The sequence below is a fragment of the Myotis daubentonii genome, chromosome 11, assembly GCF_963259705.1.
Source record: "Myotis daubentonii chromosome 11, mMyoDau2.1, whole genome shotgun sequence".
In the NCBI taxonomy this organism is placed as follows: domain Eukaryota; kingdom Metazoa; phylum Chordata; class Mammalia; order Chiroptera; family Vespertilionidae; genus Myotis; species Myotis daubentonii.
The window spans coordinates 60156039-60175727 of NC_081850.1; the positions used below are offsets into that span (position 1 = coordinate 60156039).

A 19689-nucleotide genomic window follows, 5' to 3' on the forward strand; every position below is an offset into this window, starting at 1 on the left:
AAAGCTTTTTATAAATTGTGTTTGGAATATTTCCAGCTGTAAGTAATAAGAGAATAACAGCTTAAGCATAGAAATATAGTCAATAGCCCTAACCGGTTTGGCTCAGTGGATAGAGCATCGGCCTGCAGACTTAAGGGTCCCAGGTTCGATTCCGGTCAAGGGCATGTATCTTGGTTGCGGGCACATCCCCAGTGGGGAGTGTGCAGGAGGCAGCTGATCGATGTATCTCTCTCATAGATATTTCTAACTCTCTATCCCTCTCCCTTTCTCTCTGTAAAAAATCAATAAAATATATTTTTAAAAAAAGAAATATAGTCAATAATATTTTAATAATCGTGTGTGGTGTCAGGGGGGTATAGACTTATCAAGGGATCACTTCATAAGTTACATAAATGTCTAACCACTATGCTGGCCACCTGAAACTCATATAATACTGAATATCAATGGTAATTGAAATAAAAAAATATAAAAAATAATAGCTTAAGTGAATAGGGAATTTATTTTTCTTGTATAAAGGTTGGTGGCTGTTGGTGGCCGCTGGCATCAGGCCTTGCATCACTGAAGTTCATTCTTCCTTTCTCTCACCTTCACGGGACAGCTGTCCTAGCTCTCAGGCACCAGGTTCAAGTTCAAGGCCGGAAGGTAACAGCAAGGGATGGTGATACTGTCCATCTTTAGAAGTACAGATTTTCTCAGAAGCTTCTGGTGAACTATTTATGGCTCTTGGCCCAGAACTACTATATATTCATATGTCTCCCTGTTGTGAAGGAGGCTAAAAAACCAGGTTTTCAGCCTTCCCATCAGTGCAGGCTGGCAAGTAGGAAGGGATTTGGTGATGAATTGTTAGTATCTGCCACACGAGGTGTATGTGAAGGTGGTATCCCTAACCTATAGCACAATTCTTTCCACTTTGTAAATGCACAGTACTTGTTTGATACTCAAGTGGGGTGCTTCTTAGATGTGTCCAGAAATTCAAACTTACATGTAAAGTCACACAGTAAAAAGAAAAAAATCTCAAACATGCCAAGACTTTGCTTGCTTCTTTATTTTGAATACTTCTAACTGTCTAACTTCCCAGCTTTAGTAATTTTTATTCTGAGGAGTTCTTTAAGTAAGAATGCAAAAATTAGCATCAGATTAAATGAACTCAACTAGTTAGTCAGCCACCCGTAACGGCATGTGCACTAATTGTGCAGTGGAATCTGTTCCGTTGTGTGACCTGTAACAGGTGGGCTACCTCCAGGGTGGCGATGTGGTCCAGGAAAGCAGGAGAAGCCCACACTCTTACCCAGGGCCTCGAGAGAATGAACCTTGACTTATTTCCAGCTTACAGTTCTTGTTTTTTCTTTCCTCTCAACTGTCTATATTTTCTTTGTGTGTGTGTGTGCCTCACAGTGGTCTAAGAGTTTTATTTATTTTCAACTCTATATTTTGAAAATATTTAAACTTATAGAAACTTTAGGACATGGTATTTTAAATGTAATTTTTAGTTCTTAATCACAATTATGCTAGAGCTATGTTTAAAAAAATCAGATAGTAATGGGAAGCTCATGATGACAAAGAGTGGTATCTGCCTCTTCTCTCCTCAGCCATTATTCACACTCCTAGAACCAGCTGCTTTCACCTGTCTACTTTACCTTATCATTTATAAATGAAATGTTTATGCTTTTGTTTTTCAATATTACATATTTAAGTTATGAGTTATTCTTGGTCAGGGAAATTCCTGGACACCTTTCCTCTGACCAGTGACTTAGAGATCCATACTGTTTCCTTTGTGTGGCTTTTCCACCTTGGAGTTCTCTGCTTTCCTACATGCCGTTGGAACAGGGAACACATGGAAGAACTTACGCGATATTGTAAAGCCAGGCCTGGAAGTGGTGTGTCCACATCCATTCCTTTGGCCAGAACACAAATTAGCTCTATATCTAGAAAGGAGAAGACAGTTGTTACGGTACTAGTTAGCATTCTACTAAAATTATCACTTTCATTTAATAACATAAACAACAACAAATATTTATTGAGCACCTGCTGGGTACTAGCCACTCTGTTGATTGCGATGGTTGGGGAACTTGGTCTGTTAATGGAGTTTAAACAAATAGTTTTAAAAACTATAGTTAGTACTATGATAGGGATTTGTGTGTTACAAGAGTATAGATGAGGCTACATATAATCCAAATGACAATGTTCAAAGGTGATAAGTGATGTGAATACAGTCCTCTTGAAACATGCAAACTTCCTGACACAGCTCCACCATTTAATAACTTTAATGTCTGGTATTATCACTTAGAACTCTTTTCCCTTAACTGTAGAGGAGGCAAAACATCTTCCTTGCTGACCTCACATCGTTTTGTGGGCCTCAGATGAGATAATTATTATGAATGAGCTTTGTACACATTGTATAAATATAGACTAGCAAGGTAGTGCTACAGAGTGAATGAACCTTGGATTTGGTTGGGTAATACATAAATGCTGGTATTATTAATTTTGGTGTGTGTTTTTTTTCAGAGTTCTGTGAGTCTGCTTCTTTATAATACCTCTGCTACTTAACTTTAGATGATAAATGTCATAAATAAATGCAATAATGTTTATAAAAGTTCCTTGAATATTATAAATTCTATTCAAATGTAAGGTGTTCTTCATCATTAACACTGTTTAATCATCTATAGCACTGGTATTGAGATTAGGACTAAGAATCTACCATCTACATTAGTCTTGTCTTGTGAGATTTATGTTATCCTATATAATAAAAACCTAATATGCTAAGTGTCCAACCATTCGACCAGTCACTGTGACGCGCACTGACCATCAGGGGGAAGATGCTTAACACACAGGCATGGAAACATGGAACAGATTGATGAATCTCAGAGGGAAAGGGGGAGAGGGGAGGGCAGGAAGAGATTAACCAAAGATCTTATATGCATACTAGAGGCCTGGTGCACGGATTCATGCACCAGTGGGGTCCCTCGGCCTGGCCTGCAGGGATCGAGCCAAAACTGGCTCTCCAACATCCCCCGAGGGGTCCCAGATTGCAAGAGGGCACAGGCCAGGCTAAGGGACCCCACCGGTGCACGAATTTGTGCACCGGGCCTTAGTAACTAATGACGTTGGAAAATGCACTTTGTTTTATAGTATGTCTTAGTCTGTTTTCTATTGATTTGCATTATAATGGGCTTCTTTTATAGTAGCTGTGTAAGGTGTTAGGATATAAACTATGGGATGAAAGTACTACTTTTCTCAAGTACGTTTAAAGATAAAGGTTATTAGAAGTTAAATTGAGAATTACTAGTTTAAGTGCTATTCTAACATTTATTTTATAGATACCAATCAGAAACCACTAAAATGAGCATTCTCATTTCAAGGAAAAATTTTATATTTATTTTCATAAAGAGAGTCTTTTTTAAAAAATATATTTTATTGATTTTTTACAGAGAGGAAGGGAGAAGGATAGAGAGTTAGAAACATCGATGAGAGAGAAACATTGATCAGCTGCCTCCTGCACACCCCCAACTGGGGATGTGCCTGCAACCAAGGTACATGCCCTTGACCGGAATCGAACCGGGGGCCCTTCAGTCCCCAGGCTGACACTGTATCCACTGAGCCAAACCGGTTAGGGCCATAAAGAGAGTCTTTGAACATGTCTTCCAAGCTACTTAGTTTCTCTCTTCTTACTTTTCTTTTTTCTCCCACTATCTCCTTCCCCTCACCACCCTCATTTTCAAATCTTCTGGCAAAGAACAGATTAGCACAAAAAATATGTATGGCTTAATTCAGTATAAATCATTTTAGTTTTGCTGCTAGTACTTGGTTTTAAATATTCATGCTTGATGTTTCTTTGGTTTTAGGAAGGCTGGTTTCGGATAGCTGAAAACATGGGATTTCAGTGCCTGAAGATCGAGAGCAAAGATCCCCGGCTGGATGGGATAGACTCACTTTCTGGAACTGAAATCCCCCTGCACTACATCTGTAAACTGGCCACGCACGCCATTCACGTGGTGGTCTTTCACGAGAGGAGTGGCAACTACCTCTGGCATGGCCATCTGCGCCTCAAAAGAAACATCGACAAGAAGTTTGTTCCTTTTCGGAAGTTACAGTTTGGTCGTTATCCAGGAGCTTTCGACAGGTAAATTCAGGGTCTGAAGGGGAAATGTGAAACCTATATCGTCCAGGAATGAATTATTACTTTACTTTTTTTTTTTTTACATTTAGTAATTGCATCTAATATGTAGTTCACATAAGTCAGTTTTGAAATGTTAATATTCAACAGGCAGGAAGAAGCTAACGCACAAATGCACCAGGAAATATATGTATAAATATGTTCATAGCAACATTCTTCTTAATGCCCCCAAACAAATCATTCTATATTCATACAACCAGTTGTATTGTAGAGCAGAGAAACAAATGTACTAGTGCTCTGTGCAACAACATAGATGAATCCTGCATTGTTGAGTGGCAGAAGCAAGGCATAAAAGAATGCAAACCTTATGATTCTAGTTATCAAAACTTCAAACTTACATAGTAAAAGTAGTTAAAAGGAATAGACTAACAGTTACGAGGGAAATAAGTTTTGGGATATAATATACATACAGCAAGGTGACTATAGATAACACTGCTGCATTGAATATTTAAAAGTTGCTAAGAGAGTAAATCTTAAAAAGTGATATCTGAGGTAATTGAAGAAAATATGCTTGATTTTTAGCTATTTTGCTTACGTTGTACATTTTGAGGAGGCTACCAGTACTCACTCTGTGTTAAATCCTTATAATAAATCTTAACTTTTGTTTTTCAGGCCAGAATTACAACAGATTACTGTTGATGGACTAGAAGTTCTCATTCCAAAAGATCCAGTGCACTTTCTAGAAGAAATACCACACTCTAGGTTTATTGAGTGTAGGTATAGAGAAGCCCGGGCATTCTTTCAGGTTAGAGATCACCAAGCAGTATACTTTTTAAATTAAAGGAAGTGTGTGTGTTTTTAAGAGTTCTGGGGGTGGGGATGGGAATAAAGGGACTTATGGAAAATGGGTAGAAAACATTTTTTTGATTCATCTATTTTCTTCTAGATTATTTTCTTTTAATTTTTTTAAAAAGTAGGTTAAACATTAACCTTCAGAAAATATTTGATATGGTTTGATATGTATGGAGACCTCGTTTACTTGGGTAGACGTTGGTACGTTTAGCACTGGCCTCTGGCTTCAGTTAGGACAGCCCGTAAACTTTATGGCATATTCTGTTCTTGAAGCACTCCAATGAGGAGGAAGCCACTGCAGAAGATGGACCATGGGGAAAATATCTTAGAGAATATTGCATGGAAAATACAGTTTTTCTCAGAGGGTTGACACTGAATATGAAACTTCTGTGTTTATGAGGGTTTTTTAAGATAAATGCTACACAAAGACCAAGTGCTTTTGAACTTTACTTTATTCTGCTGCCCTAGCTTTCAACTCAATAAACATTTATTGAAAGCCTATTTCCCAGGAACTCTGCTGACCCCGGGGATATAAAGATGATTTTGAAGGGCATGAAAGTTCAGCTCTAAGAGATGACATGAAACAGAAATAATGGGAAAACAGTGAAATTCACAGTGGGGTTTTGGTACCCTATTTCTTCCACCTGCTTTTTATTTCTGGGGTTCCCTTGTGTGTACACAGGGACAGGAGCAGCATGGGAAAATGTCCCAGCTACATCATCACTGGTCAAGTGCCCAGCACCAGCAAATGTGAGGTTTCTCTGGTCAGCTGTGCTGACCTCTGGGACCTAGGCTTAAGGGCCCAAGTGGGCCTTCCTAGTCTTGTTCCCTTGAAGTGCTGCCCGTCATATCCGCCCCATGCAGTATCAAGAAGCAGAAGAGGTGTTGTCTGATGCCTGAACTTGACCGTTCACCCTTTCTGCACTAAGGGAGTTTGTTCTGGTAGCTACCTCTGGCATACTAATTATGACAGTGAATTGTGAATGTCTGTCTTGTCCCCTACTAGATCATATGCACTTCTCGATGGCAGACATCTTATTTTACTCACCTTCATAGCCCCAGTATCTAGCATGGTACGTGGCACACACACAAAAAGAATCGTACAATCATGGCAAAATGCCTGGAGAAGAATGTGCTCATTTGAATTAAATGATTTTGTTAAGGGACACTTATTAGAGCTACTCCATTACCTAGCAAGCATTTGCCCAGACTCATTTGTAGATCTTTGTGGGAAGGCAGTGTAAAATGTTAAGTGTTTCAAACTATTGAGAAATCATAGGGATAGTGTCATTTTTTAATTGCATATTTTCATTTTTTTGAGATTTTGAGGGGGAAAATCAGCATTTGAGCAAAAAGTATAGATGACCAATGTTCAGAGGGCTGATCCGTTTATCACAGCCTCATAGTTTTTATGTTTAAATACCATCACATAGCAAAACTACAATGCTGTCTGGAGGTTGATATTTGTAACATGACCAGGTGGAACTCTACCCATTCTTCACCATGTTATGTGTCCTTCACTGCCTCAAAACAGACTCGTGATTCTGCTAGTCTATTGGTATTGCTAATATAGAGTGCCTGATGGGATGGATAACTTTCTAAATTTTTTATCCTCTCAGATGTTTCATTCTTCATCATTTCTTAAGTTAAAACCATAATTAAAAGACGAGGAGGGTCTGTTTTCAAATGGAAGCAAACATACATAACTTTGAGCACTTGATGGCGCCAAACAGTCTTAAATGCAATGTCCTGTGTAAAACAAGCAACTAATCTAAAAATCTCATAAAAGCAGCCTCCAAACTTTTTTAAAAAATAATAATTCCCAAACTTTTAGGACAGTTGCAAATATAATACAGATAATTTTTTTTCCTAAACCATTTGGGAGTAAGTTGTAGACCATATCCCCCATAACTTCAAATAATTTAGTATTTCCTAAAAGCAAGAATATTCTCTATAGGTATTAATACAAATGTTGGGAAATTAACATATAGATTATTATTTAATCCTCACTCAAGTTTTTCTAATTGTTCCAACCGAATAATGACCTTTATAACAAAAGGATTCAGTTTAGCATCACGTTGTGTTTCATTCCCTTGTCTCTTTAGTCTCCTCCAGTCTGGGACAGTTTCACAGTCCTTTTTTGACTTTCATGACCTTGTTACTTTTGGGTTTTAAAAATTGTCCCTTATTTGGGGTTTTGTCTGGTCCTTCCTCATGTTAGATTCAGGTTATAAGCTTTATTGGGATCACACAGATGTGATGCTATGCTCTTCTCATTATATCCTCTCAGGTGCTGCACAACTTTGATATGTTTCATTGCTGTTGACATTCAAGTTGAGCACTTGGCTTCACCCCCATGAAATTTCTATTTTTAAAAATATATATTTTATTGATTTTTTTACAGAGAGGAAGGGAGAGGGATAGAGAGTTAGAAACATCATCAGCTGCCTCCTGCACACCCCCAACTGGGGATGTGCCCACAACCAATGTACATGCCCTTGACCAGAATCGAACCTGGGACCTTTCAGTCCGCAGGCTGGCGCTCTATCCACTGAGCCAAACCTGTTAGGGCTACTCCTGTAGTCTTATTTTATAAAAGAAACGTGTGACTAACAGAGAACTCTGAAACTTCATTTTTATAATAGAAAAATATATGGGGCTAATTTTCAAATTTAACTTGGATGTCACAGAAATGTTTCTAGCAATTTAGAAATGACAATAATAGCTGACCATTTATTATATCTGTAGCAGTACCTTGATGATAGCACTGTGGAAGCTGTGACCTTTCGGAAGAGTGCAAAGGAATTGTTGCAACTTGCAGCCAAAACATTAAAGAAATTGGGAGTACGGTTCTGGCTGAGCAGTGGGACTTGTCTAGGTAAAATTCTTACTTTACGTTTGTCTTTGTGTCATTTTGTCCTCTTTCCCTTTAGGAATGACTGCTTGAGATGGCAAAATGTCAGTGATAGTTTAAGTGTCATATTTATAGATAGAATAAAAATTTATTGATTTCTTTAAAGAAATTAATTTCAGAAGCATAAAAGTGAGTTAGGAAGGCCATATGTGTGTTTACCAAAAATTATAACTCATGTGTATAAAATTTACATCAGGACCTGTAGACTATACTTGATTCTCAGGTAAGCCTTACATTAGCATTTTATTATTTCTATCCCAAAGATTATTGTTGCATTTAAACAAAAACTATTTATTTTCTTTACTTACACATCATACAAACAACTTACTTGCACCAAAAGTTGCTGAGAGAAAGACTGGAGGGAGTGCCATAACGTCTTCCACAAGCCTTTCCAGGTCATCGGTAGCATCACTGGTTGGACAGCACTGCCTTACCATGTTCTAATTCTGCGATGGGGAATGTAGATGCTTCTAGAGTCCTTAGGCAAGTTGCTGTTAGAATCTGAGAAAGATTCCTGGGTCTCTTTCCACTGTGCATTGGATTAAACTCCTTTGGAATTTCACATTATTTAGAATTGTAAATTTTGTTGTTTTTATTCCCTCTTGTTTATAACTGTAGTTAGTTATAACTGTGTTCTTTCTTGATTATAACTGTATGTGTACAAAAATTAATTTCGCTCCTGCTTCCATAGGATTTCCATATCATTTCTTTCTAATTCAAGAGACCTTTGAGAGTGAAAGGGAGTCCCATTAATAATTATGTTGGACAACAGGCCTAGACTGGGATATTTGGTTAGCCTGTCTATTAGACTTTGTGGAAAATTCACATGGTTTTTCCCGACAAGGAGTTTACAGCTAGAGTAAGCCAAAAAGGAATACATCTCACACACTTATGTGATATATGCTTTAAAGTTTAACTTTTGAAGCAAAACTGTTTTACTGATTGTCATCAAAAATACTCCTTAATTATTTGTCATGGTGTGTTTTGAGATTTTAGCCACATGGTGTTTTTTTATTTATGAAATGAGGGAGTTGGATTAGATTATATTTAAGAGCCTTCCATTTTTAATAGTTTATGATTCTTTTACAAATGTGGATTGTACATTTTTCTCAAACTACAGTGAGACCCCTCCCCTCATCTTAGGCTTCTGAAGATCCATCCTATATAATAAAACCCTAATATGCAAATTGACCAAACGGCGGAATGACCGGTCGCTATGACACGCACTGACCACCGGTTGGGGGCAGCTCCTGCATTGATTGTCTGCTCCCTGAGAGGGAGGTGACCGGCAGCGGCGATCAGGGCGCAGGGCCAGCCAGCCAGCGGTGCCAGGCTGCCAGCCAAGGCAGGTGCCAGCGGGGGCCCTCCGATTGCCCCACCTGGTGGTCGCCCCACAGATGGCCCTGATCACCGGCCAGGCCTAGGGACCCTACCTATATATTGGGAACAGTCTCTTAGATTTAAAAATTGAAACCTGGAAAGGCCACTCTAACACTGAAAAAACGGGATGATGCAGCGATGACATGCATGGACTCTGGCTTGCACATTTTTGGTCAGCCCTGATTCTGACACTTATAACTCTGTGACCAAGCCAATTACTTAACTTCTCTCTGCTTCAGTTTTTCCACCTGTAAGATGGGGGAAATGGTACTACTGCCTCAGAAGGATCATGTTATGTACTACTTTTTATAATCAGGGCAAAAATATGTAGCTGCCCATACAACAGCAAAATATGGTCACTGGTATATGCAGTGTCCTGGATTGGGAGAGGGATGTCCAACTGCCAGTTTAGGCCCAACATCCCCCGAGGAGTCCCGGATTGCAAGAGGACGCAGGCCAGGCTGAGGGACACCGCCTGCCCGGTGCATGAATTTCATGCACTGGGCTCTAGTCTATATATCTAAAAGGCTAAGTGTCCTTCTGACCAGCAGCTATGACATGCACTGACCACCAGGGGCAGACACTCAATGTAGGAGCTGCCATGACACACAATGGCCATTTAAAAATAAACGGGCCCTAACCAGTTTGGCTCAGTGGATAGAGCGTCGGCCTGAGGACTGAAAGATCCCAGGTTCGATCCGGTCAAGGGCATGTGCCTTGGTTGCGCGCACATCCCCTGTAGGAGGTGTGCAGGAGGCAGCTGATCGATGTTTCTCTCTCATCGATGTTTCTAACTCTCTATCCCTCTCCCTTCCTCTCTGTAAAAAAATCAATAAAATATTTAAATAAATAAATAAATAATAAAAATAAACAGTACCACAGGCCTGGCGCCGAGAAACCAACACTCAGCTTCCCCCAAAGTGGGACATAGGCCCCACCACCACCCTGGAGCAACACCCCACCAAATCAAAGCCAATGCTGCTAAGACCCCATGGCACAAAATGCAGCCCACAGCACAGCCCAGAAACGGTTGCTGTGGGTGCCAGGTAATGACGTCACATAGCAATGCCCAGCTTCCTCTCCCTAGCAACTAGCCTCCTTGAAGTTTCTTCAGCCCAGGAACATGACTTGCTTTATAGCCAGGTGCAAACATTTTACACTTTAACCAAATGTCTGTGAAGTGTTTTCCCATGCCTCATCTCATTTGATCCTCACAGAAGTCCTAGAGTAGGTAGATAGGAGACTTGGTAGAATCCTATTTCCTTTTCATTAGCCAGAAAACGGAGATTTAGAAAGTTTAGAAACTTGACCCGACTGAAAAGAAATAAATGGTGGACCTTGAAAATGACTTCAGGTTTTGTCATTGCGCAGAATATAGTCAAACACTGCTGCAGTTAAATATTTTACCCTTTGTTCTCCCTGCATGATCTACAATAATAATCTGCTTCATGTTGATATATACTGCTGTGTTGCTGATAATTACCTGAAAGAGAAGTTGGGGTGCTTCACTGGGCTGGAAAAAATTTAGCTAAATCAGAAAGCAGGTCTAATTAAGCAAGTTTATTCTATACATATAAAAGGCTAAATTGACTCCCACATGTGCAATACATATAAAGTTCTCACTGCGCCAATCACTCGTGAGTGTTTCTATCTGTCATTGTTGATCGTGAATTTGGTTGACACTTTTATTATAGAGAAAGGGCAAATAGTGATATTAAAATATTTTTTCTAATTAATTTCCTTTCAATGTGCATGAATCCGTGCATTGGAACACTGGTGTTAAAATAAAATGAAAGTTTAGAATTCCAAGTATTGCCCAGTGGCAATACCTACAAAGATAATCGTAGGCCTTTAACTTTTTAAATAATTTGGATGGAAGGCTTCGAAGGATAATAGGGGAGACTGAGAAACCCTTAGCAATATTAAGGTATAAATTTTGGGGTTTTTTTAGAATAGTACTGTAGCATCTGATTGAGAAGTAGATACATAGTAAATACCTAGAAATACCTTTGGACATGCTGAAAATTGAGGTTGATACTGCTCTTCTTTTTTTATGATCCATCGGACATGAGCTGTTCAGAACTCTTAAGTTCTACGAACTGTTCAGTAAAGAGATATTTAAGCAAAAGAATTAAATTTTATGTATATATGTACATATATACATATTTTTTTCTTTAAAATATATGTTTATTGATTTCAGAGTGGAAGGGAGAGGGAGACAGAAACATCAGTGACAAGAGAGAATCATTGATCAGCTGCCTCCTGCATACCCCACACTGGGGATCAACCCCAAAACCCAGGCATGTGTCTTGACTGGGAATCAAACTCTGAACTCCTAGTTTATAGGTCAATACTCAACCACTTAGCCACACCAGCTGGGCTAAATTATATTTTTTTAGCATATCTTAAAGGCAGCCTTCATCATTAGAGGTTTATGATTAAACATTATCAAAAGTAATTTAGTTTTTTAAAATGGGTGGCCCAGTTAAAATGATTAAAGCTAATAGTTTATTCAGAAATTAAAATACATGTGGAATCTAATGAACAAAATAAACTGATGAATAAAATTGAACCAGAGACATAGAAGCATGGAACAGACTAATGAATTTCAGAGGGAAGGCGGTGATAGGGGTGTAGGAGGGGAGCAATTAACCAAGGAATTTATATACATACTAGAGGCCCAGTGCACGGATTTGTGCACTGGTGGGGTCCCTCAGCCTGGCCTGAGCCCTCTTGCAATCCAGGACCCCTCAGGGAATGTCGGACTGCTGGTTTTTGCCTGATCCAGGCCCTGGCCTGTAGGGATTGGGCCAAAACCAGCAGTCCGACATCCCCCAAAGGATGTAGTAGTGCGCGAAGCTGCAGGCAGCTGGGGACGAGCCTGAGCTTGAGCCTGGGCTGGGTGCCGCGCCGCTCAGGTTCATCCCAGCCCCGCTGTGCCTGCTGCCGCTGTCACTCTGTAGCGCTGCCACAGAGGCAGGAGAGGCTCACCTCACCGCAGCTGTGCTTGCCAGCCATGAGCCTGGCATCTGGCACCCATTGGTCAGCTGAGCGGCACTTCTGCTGTGGGAGCACACTGACCACCAAGGGGAGCTCCTGCATTAAGCATCTGCCCCCTGGTGGTCAGTGCATGTCATAGTGATCGGTCGTTCAGTCACTTAGGCTTTCATATCTATAGGTATGCATAACCCATGGACACAGACAATAGAATGGTGAAGGCCTGGGAGATGCGGGTACAGAGTGGAGGGGGTCAATGGGAAAAAAACACACAAAGGGGACATCTGTAATACTTTCAACAATAAAGATAAATTTTAAATACATTATGAAAGTTTTTGAGGATGCTTAGTGCTCAGACTAGTAAAAGGAAAGGAGGGAGGGAGAAAGGGAGGGAAGGTAGATTCTTCAGCAGGTGGGTCCTATAACCACATATTTTATCTTAGGATTTAATTTTTAAAAATAATTTTAGTAAGCCCTGGCCAATGTGACTTAGCTGGTGGAGTGTTGTCCCATGCACCAAGAGGTCACCTGGTTCAATGACCAGTCAGGGCACATGCCTGGGTTGCAGTCTCAATACCCAATAGGGAGTGTGCAGGAGGTAGCCAATCAGTGTTTCTCTCTTATCAATGTTTCTCTTTCTCTCTCTCCCTTCATCTATATCTCTCTCTCTCTCTCTCCCTCTAAAATCAACCAAAACATATTTTTAAAAAATAATAATTTTAGTGAAGCACCGTAAGTCTACTCCTATGAAATAAAATCCACTGTTACAAAGATCATTCATTATAATAATGACTGATTTTTTTCTAAACTCAGTTGTTGTTGTTTTAAGTTTTCTTATTTTTCTTTTTTTATTTACTTTTAGGATGGTATCGGCAGTGCAGTATTATTCCTTATAGTAAAGATGTTGACCTAGGAATTTTTATACAAGATTACCAATCTAATATTATTTCAGCATTTCAGGATGCAGGACTTCCACTCAAACACAAATTCGGGAAGGTCAGTAATAAAAGTCTGCTTTACTTCATAAGTAACATGTCTCAAAAGTAAAACTTGAATTACCTCGGAAATGATTAAGAACGTTGCATGTGTCATTTTGTCACTCAGTATTCGCCAGGATGATTGCCGCAGAAGCTTGTGAACACTTGTGACCTCTGCACTATCTAAGGAAAACAAGGAAATCTGGCTTAACAATGATGAGAGAAAGACCTTGTACAGTGGGGCCTTGACTTACAAGTGTCCCGACTAATGAGTTTTTCGGGATACGAGCTGTCTCTCGGCCGATTTTTTGCTTTGAGTTGCGAGCTAAAATTCGGGTTACGAGCCAGCTTCAGATACCCCACCGCTAGTGGCGCAGCGAACGTCACAGTGAACGCCACAACTTCAGCCCAGCATCACGTGTCTCTCGTTCACTTTTTGATTTCACATACGAGTAATTTGAGTTACGAGCTCCGTCACAGAACAAATTAAACTCGTAAGTCAAGGCCCCACTGTACTCTTGCAGATGCATGTATTCCCATTATATTAGGCAACAATATAATATATAGTTAATACAACATGTAATAAACAATATAAGAAGCCCATCTACCCTATTAAAGTTACATTGTCTCTCATGAGTAATTTAATTTTATGTTCACTTTGGCATCATATCATTATCAACACGAAACATTTCATTGATTGCTAAGGGTTAGAAATACAGGCTCATTTCAAACAGTACTTGAACTTCTTGTTTATTTCATCTGCCCTAGGTCACAGCAATTTTCTCAGGTCAGCTAGGAATAGATCATTGCAGCTTAGATGAAATCTTCTAGACAATTTGATTCCTATGTCCTAAGCCTATGTTCCCTTGCAATCACCTTCCTATTTAGTTTCTTGTTCCCAGAATGGTGTTGTCCAGGAAATAAAGTGGACGTATTTTAGTCACTAGAAAATTACTTTCCTTATCATAAACATTGTAGTTTATTAAGAAAATTTAATACAATGTTTCCTGTGATTAAAGTCGAAGCAATAGAACTCTTGTCATTCAGCAGACATTACTCAACCCTCACTCTATGCTTGACACTGTGGTCAGCACCTGGGACATAAGATGAGTAAGTTATAGTCCTTACCTTTGAGAAGTTCACTAATTGGAAGAAAAATTGCATAAATAATTATGTGATTGATTCTGTAACAGACAGAGGCACCAAGTCCAATGGGAACATAATTATTTGTAGGATAAATTTCTTAGGGAAATACTCTCAAAATTCTTTGTACCTTTAACTTTATCTATGTTTTTCATGTACATATGGTATGTATATGGATTTCTGTAATAGAACAAGTACTTATTTATTGATTGTAATGAGAAACTTCTTTCCTTATAGTTGATTATTAAAGGGAGTGATTTGTCTTCGGTTCTTTTCTTTCTTTAGTCAGAAAGGGGCTCAGGAACAGGAAATTCTGCACAGAGATAATTTAGCTACTGTTAAATCATTACCCTGAGTTGTCATCAGTTGTAAGAAGCACCATTATTTTATACGCATTTAAGAAAGAAATGAAATGATGCTGTGCTACTGATGCATCCCAATTTCAGTGGTGCTACAACTTGAAAACACATGTATCTTAAAATCAGTACTCTATATAAAACATTATCTTTTTAATTAAAAAGATATCTATTTCCTTTGTTTCAGTCTGTGAAGGTTTTCATCTTCCCTCTAGGTAGAAGACAGCTTGGAACTATCTTTCCAGGGAAAAGATGATGTAAAACTTGACATTTTTTTCTTCTATGAAGAGACTGACCATATGTGGAATGGAGGCACTCAGGCCAAAACAGGAAAAAAATTTAAGTATGATTCAGATAAGTACTTATAAAAGGGGCTATAGAAATATCCAGAGGTTGGGGGTGGGGGAGACGCTGTCAAGGGTCCGGTATTAATACTTTCTCAGCTTACCCTCAGAGCCCAGTTATGTTGTGATGTGAGAACCACCTATCAGGACATCTGTGGGAGGAAGTGTCCCTGGGTTTGTCAGTTCAGAGAGTCATTATGATTAGAAGCCCTTGAGTTATCAGATAAAACCAAAACAAGGAACACGGATTGACCGATTGACCGTGAGAGCTGTAGGAGTTTGATAATTGGTTGGGAACGGGTAAAGGTCATAATGAAGTGAAGGAGAAGTGAGGAAATTGAGATTGAATGAGGCCATGAGTGCTGGGCAAGCTCTGATCTGTGCCCTTAACAGAGGCTGAGGGCTAATCCTTGAAAGATGCCCGTTGGGCATAACAGCTACCATATTTTGTCAAATGTAAGATGATATACATTGTAAAGTGCACTGTTATTTTATGTGCTACTAAGAAAGGAAAAACTGCTAATTATAATCGTAAGACACATGAGTCACAGATGGAAAATTTTGGCGGGGAGGGATCTCAGAACTGAAGGAATGTAGTATATTAGTTTGGCATTTTTAACATTTTTAATGCTGCCATGGAAAAAGCCCTTGATGAGAAAAGACAGAAATAACTTTAGAGTAACTGTGCTCTCCTTAGTAATGCAGTTGGACGGTCGTGATATTAATTAGTGGCATAAACTTACCTCACCAACTAGCTGAGATTGCGGCTTTGATCACTGAGTACATGGAACCATTGGGCACAGTGGGGAATGTTCTGTAACACAGAAGGAGAATCCACACTCAGCCTCGTTTCTCCTGTGCACGGTGGCATACCCTCCTGGAATTGCTGGGTCCTTTTTGAAGGCAAGGAGCCTTCATGTAAAGTTAATCTTGGTCTGGAGGTTTGAGATAATCCAAACCTTTTTTTCTCAAAGTTATAAAGCATTCCCAAGTTGACACTGACCTCAGAGCATATTCTTGAAACTTTTTCTATATTACTAGAGGCCCGGTGCACAAAATTCATGTACAGGTGGGGTCCCTTGGTCTGTCTGGCGATCAGGGCTGATCAGGTTCCCCACCTCCTCCTTCCCTTGCTGCCCGTGTCCACCGCCACCCACCCCGGTTCCCCGTCCCAGTACAGGGCCTGGCCCCGATCGGGCGATTGGGGCCTGCTGGCCAGGGAGAGGGGCCAGCCACCACTGAGGTGGGTGGGCAGTGGGCCAATTGGGGCCTGCCGGGCAGGGGGAGGAAATGAGGGAAGGACCCAGGAAGTTGGCCAATGGCTCCAAGGAGGGATCCGACCCTCGGGCCCCCTGGGAAAGGGGCCATGTCCACCACCACCCACCTCCAGTTTCCCACCCCAGCCTGGGGGCCCAGTCCCGATCAGGCGATCAGGGCCTGCCGGCTGGAGGAAAGAACCAAAAGGTTGGTCGGCAGGCCCCACTGGCGATTGGGGCCTGCGGGCTGGGAGCAGCTCCTGCATTGAGCGTTTGCCCCCTAGTGGTCAGTGCGCATCATAGTAACCAGTCGTTTTGTTGTAACAGTTGCTTAGGCTTTTATGTCTTCTACTAGGGGCCCGGTGCACAAAATTCGTGCACTGGGTGTGTGTGTGGGGTGGGGGGAGTGTCCCTCAGCCCAGCCTGCCCCCTCTCACATACTGGGAGCCCTCAGGCATTGACCCCCATCACCCTCCAATCGCAGGATCGGCCCCTTGCCCAGGCCTGACGCCTCTGATAGAGGCGTCAGGCCTGGGCAGGGGACCCTCATTTCCCCGCATCACTGGTTCTGCCCCCAGCCCAGGCCTGATGCCTCGGCCAGAGGCGTAGACCCCCATCACCCTCCGATCGCCTGATCGGCCCCTTGCCCAGGCCTGATGCCTCCGCCAGAGGCGTCAGGCTTGGACAGGGGACCCCCATCTCCCCTGGCTCTGGCCCCCGCCCAGGCCTGAGGCCTCTGGCCCAGGAATCATGCCTGGGCAGGGGACCCCCATCTCCCTCTGATCGCTTGCTCCACCCCCCGCCCAAGCCTGATGCCTCTGACCCAGGCTTCAGGCCTGGGCAAGGGGACCATCATATCCCCCCAATCCCCGGCTCAGCCCCCCGCCCAGGCCTGATGCCTCGGCCAGAGGAGTTGACCCTCATCACCCTCTGATCACCAATCACCGGGTCGGCCCCTTGACCAGGCCTGAGGCCTCCGGCAGAGGTGTCAGGCCTGGGCAGGGGACCCCCAGCTCCCCGTGGTTGCAGGCTCCGCCCCTGCCCAGGCCTAACACCTCTGGCCTAGGCGTCCGGCCCGGGCAGCGGGGACCTGCAGCTGCAGCGGCCCCGCGATTGTGGGCTCCACTTTAGGCCCAGGCAAGGGACCCCTAGCTCCCGGGACTGCCAGCTTCGACCGTGCCCAGCTCCCATCACTGGCTCCACCCCTACTTCCTACTATCACTGGCCAGGGCGGCAAAGGCACCTGATTCTCTGATCATAGCTGGGGGGCAGGGCAAAGGCGGCCCTGGGGCCGCCTTTGCCCTGCCCCCCAGCTCTTAGCTCCCCCCTGGGTTTCCGATCACTGTCAGTGTCAGGGGGCTTCTTCCTGCTTTCCCTTTCGCCTCCCTGCATTGTGCCTACATATGCAAATTAACCGCCATCTTGTTGGCAGTTAACTGCCAATCTTAGTTGGCAGTTAACTGCCAATCATAGTTGGCAGTTAATTTGCATATAGCCCTGATTAGCCAATGAAAAGGGTATTGTCGTACGCCAATTACCATTTTTCTCTTTTATTAGATAGGATAATAATAAAAGACTAATTAGACCGGACAGCCAAACACCCTTCCAGACGTCCTTCCGGACGGACAAAGCTGCTGCGGCAGGGGCCGGGGCACAGGCAGTTAGGGGTAATGAGGCAGGTATGCAGAGGTGGTTAGGGGCGATCAGGCACGCAGGCAGAGTGGTTAGGGGCGATCAGGCAGGCAGGCAGAGTGGTTAGGGGCGATCAGGCACGCAGGCAGAGTGGTTGGGGGCGATCAGGCAGGCAGGCAGAGTGGTTAGGGGCGATCAGGCAGGCAGGCAGAGTGGTTAGGGGCGATCAGGCACGCAGGCAGAGTGGTTAGGGGCGAACAGGCAGGCAGAAGCGGTTAAGGGCAATCAGGCAGGCAGATGAGCAGTTATAGGCGATCAGGCAGGCAGGCAGAGTGGTTAGGGTAGATTAGGCAGGCAGGCAGGCAGGCGAACAGTTAGGAGCCAGCAGTCCCAAGAGGGAGCAGGCCGGGCTGAAGGCCCCCTCGCACAAATTTCATGTACTGGGCCTCTAGTATATAGATAAAAACTTATTTTTCTTTTTGATAAGCACATTCATGTTGAGTAAGTTCTGATGATAAGTTAATGAATATATAATTGACACTCTCATTGTGACTAGGTGAATGGGGGGTGGTGTTTTTGACATTCAGCCACAGTTTATTTATTCAGAATGTAATAAAGATGCCAAATTGCATGTATAATTTAGAGGCTTTTAAAAAAAATCTATAAGAAAGTATAGCATAGAAATTAAAGGCATGGTGGCAGCCCATTTGCTTTTGAATCCCAGCTCTACATTCAACCGGCTGGATATATTACCTCAGGAAAGTTATTTAACTCCTCTGTACCTAAGTTTCCTCAAGTGTGAAATGGGAATAATAATAGAAACTGCTACATAGAGTGGTTTTGAAGATTAAGTGAGTTAATAGACTGAAGGGTTTTGAAGAGAATAAGCATGTTCTGAGTGTTAAATAATTATTAGCTGCTATTATTAATATTATTATTAGTGGTGGTGGTGGTGGTGGTAGTAAAGAAAACTATTCCTCTTCTTAGTCTTATGAGAAATTAGAGATTAAATTGATAAATCTATTAGAGAACTCATATGAGAATATCACCTTTTTCTAAGAAAGATAATTTCTAGAGCCAGTAGGATAATCCTGTTATTCTTAAATTTTCTTCTAAGGCTTGCATGTCTTCTCACTGACATGATCTGAAACCCGTAAACCTCAAAAGAACTGTTCATTTCTAAGCACTTCGTTTCTGGATAGAAAGAGCTCCGTTCATTCTGCTGTCGCTGCTCTTTATGGCGGCAGTGTTTGGGAAGTGTGAAGTGTTCTGATGATTTCACAGGAGAAATGAGCAGTGGTAGAGCTGTCTGGACAGATGGTGTGAGTCCCAGATTTTCTATCATGTTACCGTGACCTTAAAAGGCAGAGAAAAGAACGGGATGGCTGTGTAGAGTAGTTTCTTTGGAAGATTCCCCCAGCCATATGCCATTTTCATTCTTTTCAGCGCTATTTGCTTTAAAGAACTGCAGTATTTTCTAGATGGGGGCAGGGGAAACCTTTAGAGCTAGTCTAAAGGTCTTTATAATATTCCACCTTTTTTCAACACAGTTAATTCTGAGAAAAGCTTAACAATATCATAGAATGCTTACCATTTTTTAAAAGATTGGAGAGAAACTCAGGAAGGAATAAAAAGTTTCCGCTTTCAAAACTTTACTCTTTGCCTTCAGAATTATGTTTTTGACTCAAGATTTAATAATAATTATAATATTAACAGCATCAATA

The 19689-nt window shown here is 41.8% G+C and overlaps 1 protein-coding gene across 10 annotated transcripts in view; it reads left to right on the forward strand.

Moving 5' to 3' along the window:
* The window catches only part of FKTN (fukutin), a 41966-nt gene that overhangs the window by 14154 nt on the left and 8123 nt on the right, over positions 1-19689 (forward strand). For 7 of the 10 annotated variants that reach the window (XM_059657540.1, XM_059657538.1, XM_059657539.1 and 4 more), the window contains 5 exons: positions 3843-4120; positions 4787-4919; positions 7715-7844; positions 13120-13253; positions 14949-15076. In XM_059657540.1, coding sequence (XP_059513523.1) covers positions 3843-4120; positions 4787-4919; positions 7715-7844; positions 13120-13253; positions 14949-15076 — 803 coding nt within the window. Of the gene's footprint in view, positions 1-3842; positions 4121-4786; positions 4920-7714; positions 7845-13119; positions 13254-14920; positions 15077-19689 lie in introns of all 10 variants that reach the window. The other 3 variants (XR_009447688.1, XR_009447687.1, XM_059657536.1) reach the window with 2 other exon arrangements.